Raw genomic sequence first — 23,603 nt, forward strand, 5'->3', positions numbered from 1 at the left:
GCTCCTCCACACTCTTAGTTGAAGATCACTGGCCTTCTGTTTACTTCATGGAATTCTCCAAGCTACTTCCTGCCTCAGAGACTTTGCTGCTGCCTTTTCCTTGCCCTGAAATGCTCCATTTCTTCCTCCTCATGACCTCTCACTCCCAACACACCTGCGATCCTTCACATAGTGCCTCTCATGGAAAGGCACTATGTGAAGTGCCTTTTGGGCAAATATGTTAGTCATTGTGAAATGCCAGGTGATCAGCTCCAGAGTTTGTGCCTCAACCATCCCTCCCACTGCTGCTGGAGAGAATGAAATCACAATACAGGGTTTCATCATCTAAGAAGAATTGGGCTGGGGGGTCAGGCATGAGTTCCTCAGGCAGCCCAGAGCTGCAGAGAGCATGGAGAGAGTCACCAGAAAGACGCTTCAAATGGGTGAGGGAGAGTTCTCCTCTTCTTTGTGATAAAGGGAGTGTGAGGGATGTGCCTTAGTGTATCAGAGCCCACAGGGGTAGGGAGTGTGAGCCTGTAGGACCTATGCATGCTATATAATCAGAGAAGTAAAATAATAGCATTACTAACAGATATGGGTGTAGCCTTCCACTAACGTACTTTTCAATGGGGGACATTGTGCACATACACACAAACACACTTGCATGCGCACAGCTACACACCCATGAGCATGCACACATGTTAATTTGGAAAATGTTATTTTCTCATCTCACTCATTGATTCAGTTAGCAAATAATTATGCAATGTTCTTTCCATGAGAGGCACTATGTGAAGCCCAGGGATGGATACAAAGGGAAGTCTGCTGCCGTGTTTGCTCTAGATATTGTTTTGTAATAGAGATGAAATAAGTAGGTAACTGTAATCTACAAGGTCGGAGGAATTAAGGGACAATGAGAGAAATGAAGGATGAGGGGAGTTTGGTGGGAAGAATAGTGCAGATGAGACATGGGGTTGGCTTCCGGGAGAACTCAGCCCGGAAGCCATGTGGCTATGAAAGGAAGGTAATTCAGGTCAAAAGAAGAGCTTGGCATCAGTGGGCAAGAGGTTTGGGCCTCTGAAGATGTGAGAAAATGCTAGAAAGATAGATGAAGACTAGATTGTCAGGGTGTGGAGAGGGTTCTAAAGGTCAGGCCATATATGGCATTTTGCATTTATTTTTTAGGCAATGGGAACCCTTTGGGGAGTTTTGATTGGCAGAACATCTAGCAAGGTGCCAAGTACATAGTGCACAGACAATCAATATTTGTTCAGGGAAAGGAATCATAATGGCTAAACTTTATTGGGTGCTTGCTAAATGCCAGGCAGTTTTCTAGACATTTACACATGTTTAGCTATGCATGCACTTCTCCCAGAGCCCTTGAGATAGTTATGCCACCTCCATCTCCCAGATGAGAAAACTGGGACTCAGAGAAGCTAAGTGATTTGCCGAAGGTTGTGACAAATGAGTAGGCATCTGACCTTTATGCTGCTATGCAATTTGAAAAAGAGAGAGGAAAAAAAGAAAGGAAAGAAGAGAAAAGAGTTATGCTCCAATGTTTTCCTTAAGAGAGGAAGCTGTGATGGGCCCAAATTAGCAGAGGAAAAGGGTGGGATGGAAGTAAGAAACATTCCAAAGATAGAGTCCACAGGAATCTGTTATTATTTGACATAGGACGCCTGAGAGAGGGAAGGGCTGAGAAGGCTCAGGGTTTTTAACTTCAGTCCCTGGGAGGTGGTGAAACTATTAAATTGGAGAGAAGGAAGATGACAGCTTGCTTTTAGGTGAAGTGCACGGAAATCTGGGGACTCTGAACCCCAAAAAGCAGCCTCAGGAGATGTGTTTTGAAAGACAAGCTTCAGGCTACTGGGTGGTGTCACCTCCCCTGCTCTGGGGCTCTGGAGTTGGGCCTGGGAATCTCGAGGCTCTCCCTTTCTGTGTTTATATCATTCAGCAGGGAAAGGATTGTTAATGACTAATCTGTGTCCGGAGGCACGGAGCCAAGGAAGAGATGCTGCTGGGCTGGGAGGCCCGTGGTCACCCACAGCTTTTGCTAGACCTCCCTCCTCCTCTTCACTCCGCTGTCTCCTGGATTCACACCAACGCAAACTCGGATCCTGAGCATTGGTAGAAAAATTGCTGGGATTTGGAGAGGAAGACTGGACTCGGAATGCTCCCAAGGCCTTGAAAGTTCAGCTCCAACCTGAGACAATCGAGTGAGTACCTAATTCCATCTCAACGCCACCGAGGGGAGGTTGTCCTTAAAAGTTTCTCTTTAACATCAGGAAATTTGGTCAACAAAGAAATGCTAGGTTAGTAGAATTTGATATAAAATTCTGAAAATTACAAAGGAAAAGAAATTCTGAAAAGCAATCAAAAAGAAGCTTAATGGGCCTAACCTGACCTAACTGAAACCTAAGTTGTTGACCTTTTTGAACAATTATTTAGAAATATCTTCTAACATGTGGTCGCCCAGCAGAATCCCTGGGGACAGCACATTTTGGAAACGTCTCTGTCTGGTTCCATAGATAAAGTGACTTGTATAGTGTGGTCTATTTTGGTGATTTATCAAATCTTCGTGTGAATATTGCTAATCACTTGGAAAGTAGGCATAGGACAGTGTTTAAGCTACGCTCAATTGAAATAAAAGTTTTTCCTAGAAGAGCGGGTTTAAAAGGCTTTCTCTTTTGACCTTCCTTATACACACTTCTATTGCTTTTCATTTCTCCTATGAATAGCAGATGGAAATATTTTAAGAAGATGGAGAACGTTAGGAAGAACTTTATTATTAAAATTGTCCAGGTCTGAATCTACAGATAAGGCCTCTCCTTGTCTGCTTGCTGCCGTAGGGAATTAGCAACGATGAGGTGAGCCTGGATCATTTCTCCCAATGGAGTTTTTCTTTAGAAGCGAGGGGGCTGGAGGGCATGTACACGACTCACTTTGGATTCTTTCTCTGAGAAGCACATCTAGCTTTCAAGAAATCTGATTTTGCCCTAGGGCCACCTTGGGTCTACCTTCAAGAGGGATAGAGAAAGATGTTGGGGAACGATCACTGGGTTTCTAGCTGTCACAGACACCTTCATCTTTGAGTCGCCCCCCACCCTCCAAATCATGGACCTGTGCCATTTGCACCGTGGACTTTCCTGTTTTGCTGAGAATGTTGCAATATGGCTGATGCAACTCCGAGTCAGCTGAGAGAGAGAGGGCCAGGGATGACACTCTCTTGTCCCGAGACCCTTCCTCAGGACTTGCCTCGGCATTTTCCATCACGCACCTCTGCCCTGTCCCCCCGGTTGGAGAGGGAAAGTAATGTCATCCTTGTTCTTCCTCTTCTTTCCACATCTCCCAAATCTGGCCAGTTGTGATGGCACACCCACTAGCTGTGAGCCCCTGAGATCGTGGGAAGGAAAAGAAATGTGTGCACATGAGTGTGTGGCACAGCTCACTCTGATTCAGTGTCTACCGACATGTCACAAGCTTTACCAAAATTGCTCATTTCCTTCTCACAATAGCACCGCATGGAAGTTTTTCTTATACTCATTGTACAGATGAGGAAACTGAGGCTCAAAGAGGACAAATAACCTGTCCCTGGTCACACAGTTAGGACAAGCAGGATCTGAAGATGAGGGTGGGTCTTTCTGGCTCCAAAGTCTTTTTGTTGCTGCTCTGATATTGTTGGGGGCTGGGAAAACTTGGAATCTGGGATGATAGCAGAGCAAGTTGACCCGCCTGCAAACAATTCAGTGTGACAGGAGTAAGTGGTTAAGCCCCAGTACAACTTTGAATATTCGTAGGGCATTTTCTAATGATTGTACCATGAGCAGGGGAAGTGGAAAGTTTTCAGCACTATTTGCTTTAACCCAGAGGTCGATCCAGGAGAGCTGATTGGAGACTTCAGTTATCAGCATTTTAATGAAAGACTGCAAGAACTTGCCATGGTGGTGTGATTAGGGATGTCTGAGAGGAGCTCAGAACTGCTGTGGGTCACAGAGCCTGTGGATTATGAATGCCATGAGAATACAAAAAGCTCATGTTGCCATTACATGGGGAGATAAAGGAAAGAATTAAAATTTTAAACATATATATATTGATTTCAGAGAGGAAGGGAAAGGGAGAGAGAGATAGAAACATCAATGATGAGAGAGAATTATTGACCGGCTGCCTCCTGCATGCTCCATACTGGGGATCAAGCCCGCAATCCAGGAGTATGCCCTGATTGGGAATCAAACCGTGACCTCCTGGTTCATAGGTCAGTGCTCAACCACTGAGCCGCATCGGCCAGGCAAATATGTTCTTTTCTTGGGAGGGAGTGCTTTTCCTTCATTTTGCTCAGTCTCATTTTTCTCTTAAATCCCAGCAGCATAGATCACGAAGGGGCAAAAAAGAAATAGAAACAATTTTTTCTTCCCCGGTATTTTTTTACTGCCTCTATATTTTCTGTCAGTGTAGATGTAGCTACAAGGCAACACTATATGAGAGTCCTTAGTCACCAAGCTGCACGGGGAGACAAAGTCACTGTATATAAAAATATCCATCCTCCTCCCTTCTCTCTCCCGCTCCCTCTTCTCTCTGCATCTCCTAACCTCTTTGCCCTCCACTGTAAGGTATCTCCTCCTCCGTTTGCCCCTTCCCAGTTTTGGCAACAAAGGAACGTCTGCTTATTCTTTCTCTCCTCTTTGTAAATTTGTGTCAGTACAACGCTAATGTAATGCAACCTGATTGTGAAGGAAAATATTTCCCAGGAAATAAACTATTGCCCAAGAAAAAATACTTGCCAAGGACAAGAGAGCCTGGTCAGCATATTCTTAGGTCTAAGAATTAGAATAGACTTCTGGTGACTAAAAATAATATGTAGGAATAAAAAATAAATTTTTATTAATCTTCATTTTTTTAAGATAAAAATTCTAATAGAACTTTGAGATTTGGGTTCCCATTTTTAAATAGATTTAGAAGTCCTTTTCCTGGTCCTGGTGATCCTGAGATAACTTAGATATTTATACTTTAATTAATGTCACTAGTTCAAAGCAAAGGGGAAATAGCAGAGCTTTGTAGTTTCAAGTCTGGCAGACTGTGTAACAGGGTTCTCTGGAAGACACTGGTCCGTGGAGAAGATGGTCTTGCTGAGCAGAGAAAAGCCCTCTGGCCTGGGGGCTCAGATCTTCCCTGACCAAGCAGGGAACTGTCTGCTTCCACTCCCTAGAGAGCTATGCAAGTTCTCAGTGTGGATGCCAAGTCTGCACCAGCCTGTCACTTAAGGAGCAAATGCTGGTTGTGGCCCAGTGTTAAGAGGGAAGGACAGAATAATGTCATGCCCAAAAGGGGTGGTGTGGAGATCCTTATTCTCTTGCAGCCCAGATTTTGAATCTGAGGCCATGACTGGGCTTCAAGGGGCCAGGAACCCTTTGATACTGTATTAAAAAATACATGCATTTTACAGAGGATTTTGAGGGCAGTGAAACTATTCTGTATGATACTATTATGGAAAACCCATAGAATATACATCACTAAGATTGAATGAACCTTGATGTAAACTATAAACTTTGGGTGATAGGATGTGTCAACGCAGGTTCATCAGGTGTAACAAATGCACAAATCCAGTGGATGTGGATGGTGGGAGAGGTTGTGCATTTGTGGGGACAAAGGTTATAAAAAACAACCCTCTCTCCCAGAGAATTTAAATGTGCCTGCTTATGACATCCAATGGTAGAAATGGCCAAATGGAGAATAGGGAATGATATCCTCAATGAATTAATCTCATAAAAAACACACCACCTTATGACTTAGTCTAAAATCTCTCTTTCCTTTCCCCAAAGCTACCCTCCTCTACTTTCCTCTTTCAATGTTAACACATATAAAACCTCCTCAGTTTTTTCAACCGCAGCCTAATATTTGGAACTATTGATTGAGCACAGTGCATTTAGCCATTTCACTGTTGATGGTTGTTTAGGTGGTTTCCACCTTTTCACCATAAGAAACAATGCTGCAATGAACATCCTTGTGCACATGTGCAAAGATTTCCCAGGGAAGATACCTAAGAATTAGAATTGCATTTTATTTTAATATACAGGGCTAAAAACCCAGCAAAAGATTAAAAACTATGCCCCGACTGGCAATACATGAAAATGTGTATTTCTATATGTTCACTCCAACTTTTAAATTTATCACAATTAAAAAGGTTTGATAATCTGATAGGTGGAAATGGCAGCCAGTTACATGAATTTGCATTTTCCTAATTATTAATCAGTTCCAGACGTTTTGCATGCTTATTGGCCACTTGTATTTCCCTTTTGGTAAATTTCCTCTTTACAGCCTTTGCCAATTTCTGCCCTGGATTGTTTATCCTTTCTGTTTTTATTTATACGAGTTATTTATGTATTGTTTGTACTAATTTTTGCTGTTATTTATGTTGTAAACATTTCCTTCCAGTTTGTTTCAGATATTTAGCTTTGTTTATGGTGTCTTGATTTCTGTCCTCTTGATTTTAATGTATTCAAATTATTCTTTTTTTTTAAAAAATATATTTTATTGATTTTTCCACAGAGAGGAAGGGAGAGAGATAGAGAGTTAGAAACATCGATGAGAGAGAAACACCGATCAGCTGCCTCCCGCACATCTCCCACTGGGGAAGTGCCCGCAACCCAGGCACATGCCCTTGACCGGAATCGAACCCGGGACCCTTCAGTCCGCAGGCCGACGCTCTATCCACTGAGCCAAACCGGTTTCGGCTCAAATTATTCTTTTTAATTTATGTTTTGTTTAGTAATGTCACTAGTTCAAAGAAAAGGAGAGATCCCTAAGCTCATAAAGACCATAAGTGTATTTCCCTATATTTTTCTTAATAATTTCATAATCTTAATGTCTTTCATTCACCTGACTTATTTTCAAGAATAACGCAAGATAGAAATCTCTATTCCATCTCACCCCACCAAAGGCATAGCCAATTTTCCTGGCACTATTTCTTGAATAGGCCATCTTTCTCTCCACTGGCTTGAGCTGAATTCACTAGTTCAGTATTGAGAGTGATTTATGGTTGCTCAGAATGCTATTTTCCCTTCCTATGTCTTCCCCACTACATGACTTTGCCTAGCCTAATGCCTGCTTCTTCAAGATGAAATTCAAGAATCAGCCTTCCACCTCCAGGGAGACTTTCTTCATTCTCCTAGTCACATCCCTGCTTAAAACCCACCAATGACTTTAATTTAGAATAAATCCAAACTCTCTACCCTGGTCGGCAGACCATATGAGAGCCACCTACTCTTAGACCTGATCTCTTGCACTCTCCCTTCCTCACTCATTTCCAGCCTCACTGGGCTTTTGCTGTCTCTCCTGCACACCAAGCCCTGGCCCTTAACACTTGCTGATACTCTGCCTGGACTTATTTTCTTTGATGTGGCTTACTCCTTCTTATCCTCCACATCTCAGTTCAGAAGTCCGCTCTTCAGAGAGCTCTTCCCAGATCACCCTCTCCAACCACACCACTCTATCCCTTATCATATTTATTTTCTTACCAGAGGCCTGGTGCACGAATTCGTGCACGGTGGGGTTCTTTGGCCTGGTCAGAGATCTGGCTGGTTGGATCTGTCTCGCGCAGTCCCAATGGGGGCCATGGGAGGTTGGTCAAAGGGGGGGGGGGGGGGGGGGGGGGAAGGAGCCGCAGAAGGTTGGCTGTGGGAGCACACTGACCACCAGGGGGCAGCTCCTGCATTGAGGGTCTGCCCCCTGGAGGTCAGTGCGTGTCATAGCGACTGTTCCACCGGTCGTTCTGGTCATTCAGTCGTAATGGTTGCTTAGGCTTATATATATATAGATTATCACCATTGGAAATATTACATGTTTACTTGCAAATTGTGTATCTCTCCCACTAGAATGTAAACCCCATGAAGACAGGGATTTTTTTTCCCTGCCTCATTCACCACTCTGTTTTCAAGACCTCCATCGAAGCCTGATACATAGGAGAGAATGAATGAAGGTTCAGTGAATAACTGTTCTTGCTGGTCTCCTGAAGGGATTTGTGCTACCTCTTTCAAACGCCACACTATTCTAATTGGGTTTTCATTGGCTGACTTTTCCAGTAAGCTGCTTGAAGAGATCATGATTTTTTTCTTTCCCCTTAACATTCTTCTGGCCTTTGGGCTGAATCCAGGGCTTTCCCTGGGCACGAAATGTTGATGGCTAGAAAAAGCTCACTTTTTCCCTGCCCTTTAGGAATGGATGACATAGATGTTCAACAGAATGTGTGCTCTGTCATCAACAAATGGTTTCATCCAAGAAAAATGCCACCAAGGATGGTTCCTTTGGGTGTGATGAGTTCGTAGGTAACAGCACATGTAACCAATTTTCATCTTTATCTTCTGAGAGCTGAGATTCTTCTAAGTCAGAGTCAAAGCTATTTAATTGGAACAGGGTGTCTCCGAGGTCTCTATTTGCAAATGGTTTCTGATAAATCAGAGGAGCTCCATACACCATGAACTTCCTGTGACACGCAGTGTCTAAACAAGTCGAAAGTGATAACCAGAAAGTGGGAGTCTAAGCTACCAGTCACTCACTGTCTTATCACATTCAAAACAAACAGCACATGCCATTTCTGAAATTACTGCTGGGTCCTTAAATGAAGGCTTAGGCTACAGATCATACAAATAAACATAAAGTAAAATAAACATTTTGTCCTTTCCACCAATACTTAAGGCTTAACCTTGGTATCTCCAGGCTTTTTCCTTTCCTTTCTCCTTTCTGTGCACTGGACTCAAGTCCCTCTCTTCCCATCTCTGCAGATACTGCCATGGTATGCACCAATCATCTCATGTTAGCAACAGATTTCCTATATTTTCCCCCTTCCTTTACTGCTTACTTTCTCTGTCCCACTTTTTCAATAGCGTGATCTTTTTGAAGATAGATTTCATTATGTCATTCAAAATTTCCAGTAGCCCTTCATTGAACACAGGTAGGGTCCCCAAATATCTTATGGGAAGATATTACTTTCTCTTCAAAGTCTTAAAAATATGTATGTGTAAGAGTGTGTAAGAAAGAATCCCTGTACTGACTTACATATCTTTACAGATGAGGAAGCTTTTCACATATAGCGTGGGGCAAAGTAGGTTTACAGTTGTAAATGAATAAAAAAAGATGAGCACTTCATAGAAAAAATGGCAAAGGGTATAAACAGAAAATTGAAAGTAATGGCCACATATAGGCAATAAAGATGTAAAAATTTTCCAATTTCACTAATAATCAAATAAATGCAATTTAATACAGTGAGATAGGATTTTTCACCTAGAAAATTAGACAAGATTGTTGAAAGTGAGGGTATTCATTATATTTACTCATAGTTCATCTGTAATATTACTAGATTTAAAAAAAAATTCTTCTGTGATTTGTTTAAGGCAGAGATTAACAAAATTTTCTTGTAAAAGGCTAGTGAGTAAATGTTTTTGGCCCTGTGGGCCATGGAGTGTTTGTTGCAACTACTTAACTCTGCCATTGTAGGGAGAAAGAAACCTAGATAATCCATAAACAAATGGATGTTGCTGTATGCCAATAAAACTTTATTTATGAATACTTAAAAATGAATTTCACGTGTCATGAAATATCCTTCTTTTAATTTTTTAAACTGTTTGAAAATGTAAAACCATTGTTAGCTCGAAGGCTGTACAAGAACAGGCCCAGCTTTGGCCTGAGGGCAATAGTTTGCCAAACCCCAGTTTAAGGCACAGTGTTTAAGGGCCTTTTATGCTGTGAGTGGGCATAGTAACCAGGAGGATGCACAAGAAACCAACTATAGTAATTGTATTTGGTAAGGAAAATGAGTGACAAAACTGGAAAAAAGACTTATTTTTTCTGTGTACTATTTGAATTGCTTACTATGTGCTTGTGTTGCCATTTTAAAAATTCGAGAGTTCCTTTTCTTTAAGCCCCTTCTGGAATCATAAACCCAACAATATTGATTTGGGCAGACTCTGCCAACTGTCTGGATTCTGAGGGCACTGTTGTTAGCTCTTCAGGGGCACCCACATAGTGGGTCTCCAGTTAGCGGGAATAACGCAAATGATACAGAATTAGTGGAATTGGACTTTCATTTGGGTAAGAGTGATAAATTCTGTCCATTGTGCAATAAGAGAATGAAATCCTTATCTTGTACCATTTATTCAGGATCAGCATACCAAATGTCAGGGAATTTGGTGGAACTAAGCAAGAAAAACAATTAATACAAATCATTTAATTGAGCCTACATTTCTTGAGGGCCTACTGTGTGCCAGGCACTTGAATGGAAGGTGCCAAGTTGATATTGAACGCATGGAGGAAAATACAAGATTTTGGTGCAAAATGAAGATGATGGTACCTGGGAACTATCAGAGAGCTGTGATGTGCTACAGAAGTATGGGGAGCTTGATGAACATAACTGAAGGTTCTGAAGGCAAATATGAGAAAAAGGTAGCATGGAGGGAAGCCTAATGTAAGAGTCAAAGAGCTGAAATCTGTTTTTTAAAGACCAGAGCAACTGGGTCTTAAATTACAGAGTATAAGTTTGGATTGAATATTAGGGAAAATTCCTGACTCTGTACTTTGTATGTTCCTGGAAATTTTTATGGAAAACTGGAATTTCCTAAAAATAAGAGAAACTCAATCTAGAACAACAGTTGTATGAATTTTGAGGGACTTTTCAATCCATTTATTATACAATATGCATATATATATATACACACACATAATTCATGTATATAATGTATACACATTGAATGTATACATAACAATTTATATATACAGATTAAAACTGGAATTTCCCAAGTCCTCAAATAGCTTGTGAGTGTGAATGAGGTCCCATTAATAGCAACAACTCAACTTTTACTGGTTTATTCCTCAGGACCTTTGGCTCCCTACCAGAGTCCTCCTCTCCCCAAGTATTTCAGGGAGGCCTTGGGGTCTCTTTATGTTTGTTCATAATCAAGTCTGTTCTGACCACATCTTCTACTACTTTTTGTGTTCATTGGAGAGACCAGTACCCAACCAGTGGTCACAGCAACTCTGCTGGGCATTCTCCATGGGTTATGGTGATACCTCAGCTGCTCTTTCACAATTGCCCCAGAATGGCCCTGAGTCCTGTTGGGGTCAAAGTTCCACTGTGATATGTGGCAGAGTTGTTTGAGCGTGAGGGTGGAGTTGAGATGAGTTCTCTCCTACTTATTATGTTCTGTTAGGAAGGTCTACCTTATAGCTGAAGGTTTCCAAGCTTCAATTTATTTATAATTTTCTCCCTTTTTACACCAGGGTGGCAGGACGGCCTCTTAAATCTAGTACAGGTTGGTCAAATACTGTGCTACATTGAAAATTACACATTCGCCTAATGACAGGCTTTGCTTTGGGGCAAGAGTCCTTGTTCCTGGCTCCCTCTGACTTTAGAATGAGTTTTCTCCCAACAAATCCTTTGGCTTACTGGAAAGTAGACTTTGGTAGGACCATGCCATTGGTTCATCAGATGGACCCAGATATGTCTGCATTCCCACAGTAGATACAGTCTGTATCCTTTCACACAGTGTGTGTGTGTGTGTGTGTGTGTGTGTGTGTGTGTGTGTGTGTCTGTCTCTTACTAAATTCTTCAACCTCTCTGGTGTCTTTTCATCAATTCAGATGTGCCCTAGTATTGCCTATCATAATGGAATGTCTGCAAGTAGAGTAGATCTTACAATTGATTAATTAGGTGGTTTAATGTTGTCATTGAAAATACGGGTTCTTCAACGTGAATGAACAAACGAAACAGAAACAAATTCATAGATACAGAGAATAGACTGATGGTAGCCAGAGAGGAGGGGTGTTGGGGAACTTGGTAAGAAAGGTGAAGGAATTGAGAAGTACGGATTGGTACCTGACAAAATAGTTATGGGGATGTAAAGTACAGCATAAGGAATATAGTCAATAATATTGTAATAACTATGTATGATGCCAGGTGGGTAATAGAAATATCAGGGGAAATAATTTGTAAAGTATATGATTGTTTAAGTATATGTCACTTTGCTACACAGCTGAAACTAATACAAAATAATGTTGATTGTAAACTATAATTGGAAAAAATAAAAACTATCCTTGAAATCACATCCTCCCTCAACTGCTTCCCCATCTGGACTCCTTTTTACACCTACCTCTCTATTAGAGCATCCTAATCTTTGCCTTCATCATCAGCTTTGAATACAATATGCAATTATCTGTATATTTGTGGAATTATTTTTTAATCTCTCTATTCATTAAGTTTGATGTCATAGATCATGGATGCTTGTGTTCCTTTCATCATTTTATTTCCAAAGATTCAGCACAGAATTTAGTGCAGAATAAGTCCCCAGCAAATGTATTTTGAAAACATGAATAAATGAATAAATACAGCAAACATTGTCTGGTGGACTGTCTTACCAGCAGCCACATGCATCTGCTACACACTTCTGCTTGAGCGAGACCATTTTGCTGAGTGATAGAGAAAGAAATATGAATAATAGGAAAGTTCTAATGAAATAAATATTATTCTAAAAAATAACCCTAGGTTCTCTTCCAGAGTAGAAAATATAAATAGTTATTATTTATAAACAAAGCGATTATTTTGTGGAGACAGGATAAAAAGGTTTGAAAATTGCCCTCAGAAAATAGCCTTGGAAAAGAGGTTCTGATAGCACATCTTTTCATTATTTGACCTTTCACATTTCTTCTTCAGGGAGGTAGAAGACATTGGAAGGAATAAAGGAAGGAAGGAAGGAAGGAAGGAAGGAAAGAAGACTTGGAGATAAAACTAAAAGTGAACACTGCTTCTCTTGGGTTCTGGGATGAGTTCTGGACCTCTCCCCAGGATGAAACTTCAGACATTTTGGTGAGATTTACCATGACTTTTCTGCTTATCATAACTTTTTTTTATCTCAGATAACATATGGCCAAGGTAGATCATGAGAGTGAAAATGCAAAGCCCTTAAATTTTCTCTAAAAAGGCAAAGATAAAGATCTTGGGGGAATCCTTTCTAAATTTTTGATTTGCTTCCGTAGTGCCTACTCAACTTAAGAATATTCCAGTAGAAAGGGGTCTTAAAGTACTTTTGTGTTTGTGCAAAGACAGGTTCAACTTTAGAATAAAATTTAAGATAATAAATCATGGATACATCCCATTTTAAATCAAGGCTTTTATATTTGTGTTTTTTTTTTGTTGTTGTTTTTTTGTATGTAAAAGAAAAAAAAACAACCAAAATGTCATCATGCTTTGCCCAAATCTCCCAAGTGTTGAAATTTAAGTGAAAACATATGGTGTTTTCCCAGGTAAATTGGAGAGTATCTTTACACTTATAAATCCAACTTAGGTGTAAAAATGATAAATATTGAGAACAAATACATAAAGAAAGGCCTTGGCAAAATGTCAAAAGGGAGCCAATTACTGTTTTGTAAATTAGCATGAACTCTCCCTCCCTCTCTCTCTTAACCATCTGCTTCCCTCTTCCACAAACTCTCTATTTATTTATTTGCATTTCAGGGTGTTTTTTTGAAGATCACAATAACAAAGGTGCATTCTCAAGTAGAAAAGTTTGGATTGGATCAAAAATGAATCTCATCCAACACTCCCACTTACCTGCTGCGGATGAATTTTCTCTTTCTGACAATTTATTTGGTAAGTTGTCAAGTTCATTGAAATCTATATAAAACAAGCTACAATTTGGAAATGCATGAGAACAAAGCTTAGATGATGAGTGCCAGATAGAGTCCCAAAAGGATTTTTGTTCCTTCTGAGTACTCAATAAATGTTAGCTACTAAATAAGGTTAGAGGTAGATAGAACCTTGGATTCATTGAATCGAGTGGTCTTCTCTTTTATAGATGAGGACAGCAAGGCCCAGAGAGCTTTGTGACTTGTCCAAGGCCACGAGGCTAGATGATTAACAGAGCTGGGAGTAGAAACGAATTCCTGCTCTAGGGCTGAGTCTGATTGTATTGCAGCATGTACTAAAGTATGAAGTCATGATTTATGTGGTTTAATATTATACCTATTAAAGGCTGAGCTTACTTAGGTTATAGTTCTGCGGTAGGCTTGCTACCCACCATCCTTCCGGTGTTGGGGGATATATGGCAAAGTGCCAGGATTAGTCATTTAAACTGGCTTGAGGACAAATTGTACTAAGTTGTTTCCAGTAGATCTGTAACTAGATGGTGCCATAAAATGATATATTGCTCTACTTTATGCATTTATGAAAAAAGTCTCATTATAAAGAATTTTAATTGGGACTATCAGCAGAGTCAGCAGGGTTAAATTTGGGGTGTGGCAGGGAAGCTTTGTGCCACTTTTAAAATAATTACTTTTTGTATAGAAGCCCTGCTAAGAGAGCTTGGATGTTCCCAGTTATTCACCCTACATTAATAAATGGACCATGGCAGATGGTAGTGAAAATGCAAATGCTTGAAATTCCACGGAAGTCAGTGTTTGAAGGCATGATCCCCTATTTGCAGACATCCCTGGGCGATGTTAATAGCTTATGCTATTACGTACCAGTCATTACCACCTTTGTGTATAATGGCTTATCAGGTTCTTTCCAAGAAGAGGTCATTATTTGTCTTACCTATTTACATGCCTACCTGCCCCCATACAGTATAAGAGTATTTAAGGGCATTGACAATGTTTTATTAATTTTAGAATGCACTTGATAAATACGAATCAAGTCATCTATACTAATAAAAGGGTAATATGCTAATTAAACAGGGTTGACTGGGCATCTTCCAGTCATCTGGTCCTCCTTCTGGATGAAGCCACAGTGGCAGGCGGGGGCGAGGCAGAGGTGGTTAGGGACAATCAGACTGGCAGGGGAGAGCAGTTAGGGGAGATCACGCCAGCAGGGGAGGGCAGTTAGGGATGATCAGGCTGGCAGGGGAGGGCAGTTAGGGCCAATCAGGCCAGCAGGTAGAGAGGTTAGGGGTGATCAGGCAGGCAGGCAGGCAGGCAGGCAGAAGGGTTAGGGGCAATCAGGCAGGCAGGCAGGTGAGCAGTTAGGAGCCAGTGGTCCCAGATTGTGAGAGGGATGTTTGACTGCCGGTTTAGGCCTGATCCCTGGATCAGGCCTAAACCGGCAGTCGGACATCCCCCGAGGGGTCCCGGATTAGAGAGGATGCAGGCCTGGCTGAGGGACCCCCCCCCCCCCCCCCGCCTCCACCTGTGCATAAATTTCATGCACCAGGCCTCTAGTAAATAATAGAAGGAAAGGAGAAAGAAGGTTAAGGAAAATAAGAGATTTTTATGGGTAACTCAGAGAGACCAGTCATTATTTATGAAATACCAGTTCTTGGACATACTTGCTGCATCTTCTTTCTTTTTTTTTTGTCTTTTCTTCATCCTGTGGAGGATGCATTCAAGGCCAACAGGCACTACCTCCATGTCCAGCAACTTGACCATTTGCTTCTGGCCTATCCTAAAAATCCTTAAAATAATCGATGTATAGACATTTTTATAATTTTTGCTCTACCAGTCAGAATGCACAGAATAATTAAGACGATAGCTACATGTCATAGACTAAGGAGAATTCCACTTAAGGTTTTTTTTCCACATAAAAACTCCACTTTCTGCTCTGAATTATGATTGCATGTTAAGCTCTCCAAGCAAGCACATCAGGTTGAAGGTTGACCTCAGCAGCCATGAGGTGGAAAGATGTGAGGAGTCAGAAAAACAGAGGTGAAGGAGCGGTCAAGTTAGAAGCATCTGGAAGTGCTTGCTGAGGAAGCACTGTGACTCTTGCTGTCAGTGCTGTTCTTTCTCCCATCCACTTTCCTAACACTTCATTCAAGGTTTCTGAGACTAAATAGCACAAGATGCATAAGCTGCAATGCATAAGCTGTTATTCCCGGCTAGAACAGCTTCTTCAAATCTTCATCTGGTCCCCTCCCCTGGTAAACTAATCTGAACCATGTATGACTATTGGGACTCCTTTTCCTTTTCCCTGTTACGATCTCGAGCCAGACCGAAGCATTTTTTTTTTTTTTTTTACCACATCTCTTTCCCCCAGGGCCTCAGTCTCACTCCACTCTATATGGTATACCTGAGCTAAGGTTTGCCAAAGTAAGGGGTGAAGACTTGCATTTTGATTCCTCTATTCCTCCTGCTTACTTCTTTTGTGTCCTGATGGCACTGATGCATTTTATGTTCCCACCCTGAGCTTAGAATACAGAGCACCAGGGAAAATATTGTGGCCCCTGGATGAGTAACCCACAGTGCCTAACTTACCATTTTGGATCTTGAGATAGACCAGAGATTCAGAAGTGTTAACTCATGGGCTCAACTAGCCGGAGAGCTAAACTCTTTTCCAATGGTCTGTGTACTCAAAAACAGCAGTCATGTTGTTATAATCAGGGCAAGTGAAGTTTATGGTACAACACATGGATTTCTTCCCTCTGAACATTGAGCACTGACTGTATACTGGGCATTGTAATAAAGCAGGAAAAAAGACAGGCAAGCTCCTAGTGGAGAGAAGACTCACAGGAAACATGCAAATAAATAAACAAGATTATATTAGGGAATGGTAAGAGCTATGAAAATAACAAACCAGGTTGATGTCATAGTAACTCGAAGAATGGGGCTGCTCTAAATGGTGTGGTCAGAGAAGGGTTCCGGGAGTTAACAAGCAGAGACCAAAAGACAAGCCAAAGAGGACATTCTAGGTGGAGGAAATAGCAAGGCCCAAAGTCTAGCATGGACTTGGAGGGGCTTTATCTACTCATTTTCATTTAGGGCAGTCGAAAGAGTCTAGAGAACTGGCTTGGGACCCTGCATTTCCATTAACCAGCACTTGTAAGAGGAGATGATTAGGCTTGGAATTCTTGGACCCTTGTGTATAAATCGTTACCCTGAGAAACAACCCAAAGCTAGGATTCATGTGCAGGCAGTTTATGTGGGAGGTGTTCCCAGGGAGCAGAAGCAAAGGACTGGGGCTACAAGACAGGGAAGGAGGGAAAACCACCATGAGGTGAGTTATGAAGATCACCGCTGTGGGCAGGGGAGCTTGATTCCACTGGGAGTAGCATAGAGAATTGTCCACTGAGGGACTGGGGACTGGGACACTTACTCACGGACCTCTGGCTCCAGTTGGCTGAGGGTGGCCCCTGGAGACATTAACTCGCCAGCATGTCTGGGCTGTGCTTTTGCCATTGGAACAAGGCCAGGTAGTCTCTGGAGGTATTAAATAAGTTTGAGACAGAACGCAAAAGGATGTGTAGCATGTTCTTGAGATGGCAGGCTGTCAACATCAGGTGAACCTATCAACATGATCATCTGTTGCAGCTCTGGGTGAAATGAAAGGTAAGCCAAAGCATGTGACACCAGGTGTGTGTGTCACACAGTATAATGGGATTCCACCCCTCAGCCCCCAATCCATTGGAATATTCAAAGGAAGGCTAAGATTGGGGGTGGAGTACAGATTTGCTCTACAGTTCTGCTTCCTTAGGCTGGTTCTTATAGAAAAGATGCTTGGATAGAATGGAATTATGAATCTGGGGCTGGAATCACCTCGTGAGGTCCTTGAACTTATCCTGCTGCCACACATGCCTGACAAATCTAGCTCATCGGGAACTCAATCCACACGAGCCTCAGAATGGAAGGACATGGTGACCTAACAGAGCTACGTCTCCTTTCCTTCGGGAGCTCTTGCAAGCCAGGAAACTTGGTCAAAGATTAATTCAGTGGATTAAGAAAGACTTCTCCGCTGAATGAAGAAGGCAGGGTCTTTATGTAATTAGTGCATAATAAAAGGTAATAATGACAAAGTCCATGGCTTCCTATGGTTTGACGTAGTGAGTAGGGCAGGAGGTAGCATGTTAATTAAAATCTATGTATTCTTTTAGCAAATTGTGGTTTAAGAACTCTAAAAAGCACAGACCTTCAGACTAAGTAGAACAGCATTCTAATAATAGCAAGGAATAAGCAAGAGAAAGTGCAGTCTCTCACTCAGTGCTCCCAGTGCAATGGGTCCGGTTCACCTAGCTCAGTGAAACTGGGAGAAGTTCACAGCAGGTGAGTGGAAATAAGCAATGAAATGGAAAGGAATAAAGTCTCAGAGGCAACTGAGGCTTTCTGAGATTCAGTGTTCTCCCCTATAAAACGAGGATAATTAATGACATTTACTCCACAGCTTTTTGGGAGAACTGAATGGCTGTGTGGGAAAGTGTTCTGTAAACTTCAGGGCATCATAAAACAGTATAATTAGTCCAGGGCTTGATATGTAGTTGTTATATTTAAATTGTTGAAATGATAAACACTACTCTACTCATTAAAGGGAGGAAGTTCTCTTTATCTTAACATTGTGGAGCGCAGAGAATTTTCAAGGAGCCAACAGAAACGAGCAGTATGGAAATAAATTTTTGGGTGCCCTAAGGAAGGAAACACATGTTCTCATTCTGGCATTACAGCATTGCTAGAACAGCTATGAAATGCGTGTTTTTATATTACCTTACTAGAGGCCCGGTGCATGAAATTCATGCAAGGGGCTCGGCCCTGACAGCCGTAGTGGCTGCCTCTGCCTTGGCCCCCACGGTGCCACGGCTTAGTCCGGAAGGTCATCAGGAAGGTCGTCAGTCTAATTAGCATATTATGCTTTTATTATTATAGATTATTGTATCTAACAGTCTTTCTAAAGCCCCATTCTAAATGAGACCCAGCAAGTGGCAGGAGGCATACCACATATAATACTGCTCACTCAGAATCCATTTCCCTTAGCTATTTTTAATCAATTTATGCTTCTGTCAACTCTTTATGCCTGTTTTCTCTGGGTAGCTTTATTGTTATTGGAATATGGTTTTTGCCTGTCTTTTGCTTAAATTAAAAGCATCTTTCTGGTGCTACAGAAGCAGCCAGATGTTTTAAAATACAATGAAAGATCTTGAGATGCAGTTTTGTGGAATGTTTCTGACATTTGAGTTCAGGCATTTTTTTTTCATCTCAGTTTAACTCAAGTGAATGCAGTCCTGAGCTGATGGCTAAATCAAAGCTAAAAGTGTTCAGAAGATGGAAAGATACCTTGCAAAATGGAATTTTGTTTGAGCATAATTTAAATATTTTTTATCCACATCTCTTCCACAGATTAAAGCAGTCTCTACGATTTTTATTAGTTCACCATGGCTTTGGTTTTTGCTCCCCCAGGAAACTCAGATCTGGTTTTCTTTGTTAGTGAAGTTAAGAAATGGGCGAAATAAAAGAAGTATCTAAAGGGCCTTTTCTTGTTGTAAAATATATTACTGTTTTTTTTAGATAGGGCAGGCATAGCTTGTAAAAGGCATGCAATGAGACAAAGAATGATAGATGAGTTGGCCAGCTGGTGGGTGAATCCATTATTGTCCAGGACCTGGCTCTCAACCTTGCAGACTAAGAAATATATCTCAGGGGCACTCAGAATAAGCAAGCTAAGAAAGGTTGACTATAAAATCAGATTGCAAATGTATACATTTTACAATGATAAAAAGAATTGTGATAGTGATAACAACCATTTTAGATTTCTTAGCAGATAGACTTCCAACATTCAATCCCATCTTTGCTGCTTACTAGTATGTGGTTTTAGGCAAATTCCTTAACTTTGTGCAAGATACTTTCCTAATTTATTAAAGTTCTCACAAGAATGCCTGGCCCATCTTAAGTACTCTATGGAACTATTTGCCATTAATATTGATTCTCACAACACTCATGTAGAGTGGATACCATTACTATTCCCCTTTCACTAGTGAGAAAAGTGGAGATTTAAAGGTGCTAAATAATCTGCTACAGGTTCCATATATAGTAAATGGGCAACCAAAATATAATCAGGACAAGAAATAAGAAGTGAATGATTAAGGATCCAGGCTCAGAGAATACTCCTGATCACCTCAGTGGAAAAAGTCCTTCCAGTGTGATTTTATTGCTCCAAGCCTGTTGGCCAAGTTCATCTCAAGGATAGTTCTTAGAAAATCATTGTCGACATTTATTCTGGGAGTCCCCCCCCCGGCTTTTTTATAGCTTCACTAGGGGCCCAGTGCACGAATTCGTGCACCTTGAAAGGAACTGTGGGCTTCGAGGCTGCAGTAGGCACAGGGCGGGTCTTGGCCCATCCTCTGTGACACCCGCCTGGCCCCTCCTGCCTCAGCCCCCGGTCCCCTGTCTGCCAACAGCCCCACTCCCACCACCACCGCTCCCACGCCAGCAGCAGGTGTGAGCAGCGGCTGCTGTCCCAATCGCCCCTCAGGAGCAGGGGGAGGTGGAGAAGCCCACAAGGGCAGTCAGTGTTGGCAGCTGCTGCTCACACCCGCTAATGGCGCTGAGTGATCGGAAGGCATTGGGCACCAGCAGTGGGGGTGAGCATTGGCTTCAGTGCAGGCTGTGGGTGCAAGCGGGGCTGGCACTGGCAGTGGGTGCATGCGGCATCTCTGGCATCGGCAGCGGGTGCAAGTGCTGGGCGGGGCCACGGTGTGTGGTAGCAAAGAATTTTCAGTAATCATCAGAGGCTCTCCCTGATGACAGTGACTGGCACCTTGGTCTGGCGACCCTGCTCACCTGCTCCACCATCCCACCATGGCCAATGCTCGCCGTGTTCCGCACCCCCCCCCCAGTGGTCAGTGCATGTCATAGCGACCAATTATTCAGTTGTTCCACCATTTGGTCTATTTGCATATTAGCTTTTTATTATATAGGATTGCTGATGCCCTCACTTGCCATGATTGGTGTAGCTTCACATTGGTGCCAAGTCCCATCTACCACAGCACTGTCTGATAGAAGTTTCTGTGATGATGAAAATGTTCTAGATCCACTGTGTTCAGTGCAGTAGCCACTATCCACGTGGGGCTATTGGACACTAAAAATGTGACTAGTATAACTGAGGAATTGATTCTAACGTCTTTAAATTAGTTTAAGTAGCCATATATGGCCAGTAGATACCCTTTCAGACAGCATAGAACTGCAGAGGAAAAATGTATTTTTATAAAAAAAAATAACATGAAACAGCTGGTTATCACTGAGAGAAGAGATCCAATCAGTCTTCTTATAAGAACATCTTGTGGGCTTCTTAGATCAGCTAAATTATCCTGCTCTCTCTTTTTTTCAGTATAGAAGTAGCTGAGGGCAACAGACTGTTTCTGACCAGTGAAAAACTCAGTACAGAATTCTTGAAACAGGAAATTCAGAGGTAGTTTGTCCTAGTTCACAACCTTTGGGCAGCTCTTTCACATAAGATCCTCTCAAGGCAAGGATATTTCTTGGGTTGTGAAGAGAGAATGAGGTCAGAAGTAAACCAAGGATGGAGAACAGTTTTGCAAATGGTAACCCTTGATTACACAATCCAAACTGAAATACACCCATGGACCATCATACCTTCTTCTTTCTCTGCAGTTAGGGCAAGCGTGCTTTACTTGTTTGGCTTGGGGTCTTGAGTCAGAAGACCTTGATTAATGTTTTAGTTTTATCCCTTAATAACTGGGTGGCTGTAGACAGACCACTGAACTTCACTGAGTTTCCATTATGAGTCTGTAAAATAGGGTAGAAGAGAGTAGGTAGTATAAACAATACCTTCCTCAAAGGTGCAAGTAAGGATCAGATGAGGTCATGCATGTGAAACCACCCTAAGCTTGTCCAGGCTGCAGACACATCTTAGCAATGATTATTAGGTTTACATAGATCACGTTGCCTTTTAAAACTGCTTTCATATTTATTATGTCACTTTTTATCTTCACAACAGGTCGATGAGGGACGTAGGGCAGAAATTATCTATGTTTTACCATCTGTTGATGTATGCAAATGTGGCCTGCAGAAGCTGAGAGACTGGCCTAAGGTTATGTAGTGCATCTATTTGCATTATGCCTGAGCTCAATCCTGGACCTACTGAGTCCTATTCTAAAGCCCTCTCTTTCAAAACAAACTCAGTCACAACCTTGAAATCCACCAGTTCTGCTGCAGAAATTATTCCTACTCAATATGCAAGCCACCCTAAAACATGAGTCCAAAGCTGAATAACCATAACATCAAAATGATGATGGATAGACACCCATTGTGCTGAGCATTTTATAGATATTATTTCACTTAATTCTCATAATAATTCCATGAGGTTGTGTGATTCCCAGGAAATTGAGACAGAAAACAGTTCGGGAATTTGTCCATGGTCTACAGAGCTAGTGAATGCCAAGGGCGCCTGACGGTATTAGTTTGGTAAAGCTGCTGCAATGAAGTACCACATACTGGGTGGCTTACACAACAGAAATGTATTGGCAAGAAGTCTAAAATCAAGGTGCTGGCAGCGTTGGCTCCTTCTGAAGGCTGTGAGGGAAGAATCTATGTTCCTGATCTTGGAGAACGTTGGCTTGTAGATGACTGTGTTTATCCCGGTGTCTCTTCACAGTGTCTTCTCTTAATGTGTGTCTGTTTCTGTGTCCAAATTTCCATTTAGTATAAGGACACCAGTCCTATGGGATTAGAAACCAATCTAATGACCTCATTTTAAGTTGATTACCTCTATAAAGATCCTATCTCTAAATAATGCCACCTGCTAGGAGTTGGGATTAGAACTTCAATATATCATTTTTTTTTTGTTGGGGGTTGGGGGAGACATAATTCACCATAACAGTGGATCTAAACCCAGTTCAATTGGTTACACAGTGTTAAGCATTATGCTATACCATTCTGTAGCCTTTTGAAAGGAACAAATTTGAAGACCTGGAGCATGACACTTGACCTCCTGAAGCCACTTTTACAGCAACTGAACAGAAATCTACCTTCTAAAATTTCTTAAAGTGGAAAGTGCTCCCCAAAATGTTTATCTAAGAGACTGGTTTCTAGCTTACTAGGCAATCTGGCATCGAGGACTTTTCTCATAAACATTTACAAATATTCTGCTCAGTAATGAAGTTAATCAGTAAGCCACCCAACCTCTGGCCTCTGTCACTTCTTACCTAGTCTCATTTTCAGTTGCTGGGAATAAAGTAAGAATGGTAATGCAGTTTCAGGAGTTAGAAAATCCAGCTCAAATTAGTCCTTGCCAGAGCTGCACATCATCAGGATCTGTCATGGAAATGATGAGCATGAAGCCTGCAAAAGGTAGGACACTGTTCACAGGTGTTCATGGTCGAGCTTCTGAAACTAGGCTGAGGAAGTGTGGGGCACGTTTGTTTGAGATGACAGTAGCAGGTCTCTATCAAAGATGGCTCAGTCAGAACCAGAAGTCTGGGGTGAAAAGTTGGGGTGGCGTGATTTTTATAGGATTCTAGGAAGGTGAGTATTTCTTTGAGAGGAAATCTAGATATGTGTTTCCTAAAATTCTTCATTGGATTATGGAAAATTAGCACCATTTTTTTTAAAGTAACACAGTAGGCAGTTCTAACATTGATGCCTGGTTACACTTGAAAAAACACTGTAATGTATGTTATTTAATGCAGTGGGCCATGAAATCTATTTCGTGGCTTTTGATCAGCATTGAAAACTAGAGTAGAATGGAGTGGGGTGGGGTAGAGTAGAGTGGAGTAGAATGGAGTAGAGTGGAGTGGAGTAGAGTACAATAGGAGTAGCATGGAATAGAAATGTCAACATGCACTTCAAGAGGTAAAGATAAGTGTTGCTGCATAGAAATTTTGTTTTAGTTACTGATGTAGATGTGTAAGTGTGTACAGAAGTCAAGACATAAGATA

The 23,603-nt window shown here is 41.7% G+C and overlaps 1 protein-coding gene across 3 annotated transcripts in view; it reads left to right on the forward strand.

The window, feature by feature from the left end:
* Positions 1–2,006: 2,006 nt before the first annotated feature.
* NR1H4 (nuclear receptor subfamily 1 group H member 4) overlaps positions 2,007–23,603 on the forward strand; it is a 69,014-nt gene continuing 47,417 nt past the window's right edge. For 2 of the 3 annotated variants that reach the window (XM_070410895.1, XM_070410896.1), the window contains exon 1: positions 22,906–23,016. In XM_070410895.1, coding sequence (XP_070266996.1) covers positions 22,908–23,016 — 109 coding nt within the window. In that variant the 5' untranslated portion in view covers positions 22,906–22,907. Of the gene's footprint in view, positions 2,193–12,670; positions 12,824–13,471; positions 13,607–22,905; positions 23,017–23,603 lie in introns of those variants that run through there. The other variant, XM_070410897.1, reaches the window with a different exon arrangement.

The sequence above is a fragment of the Myotis yumanensis genome, unplaced genomic scaffold, assembly GCF_028538775.1.
Source record: "Myotis yumanensis isolate MYYU_CA2020_CCGP unplaced genomic scaffold, mMyoYum1.0.hap1 SCAF_3, whole genome shotgun sequence".
Lineage (NCBI taxonomy): Eukaryota > Metazoa > Chordata > Mammalia > Chiroptera > Vespertilionidae > Myotis > Myotis yumanensis.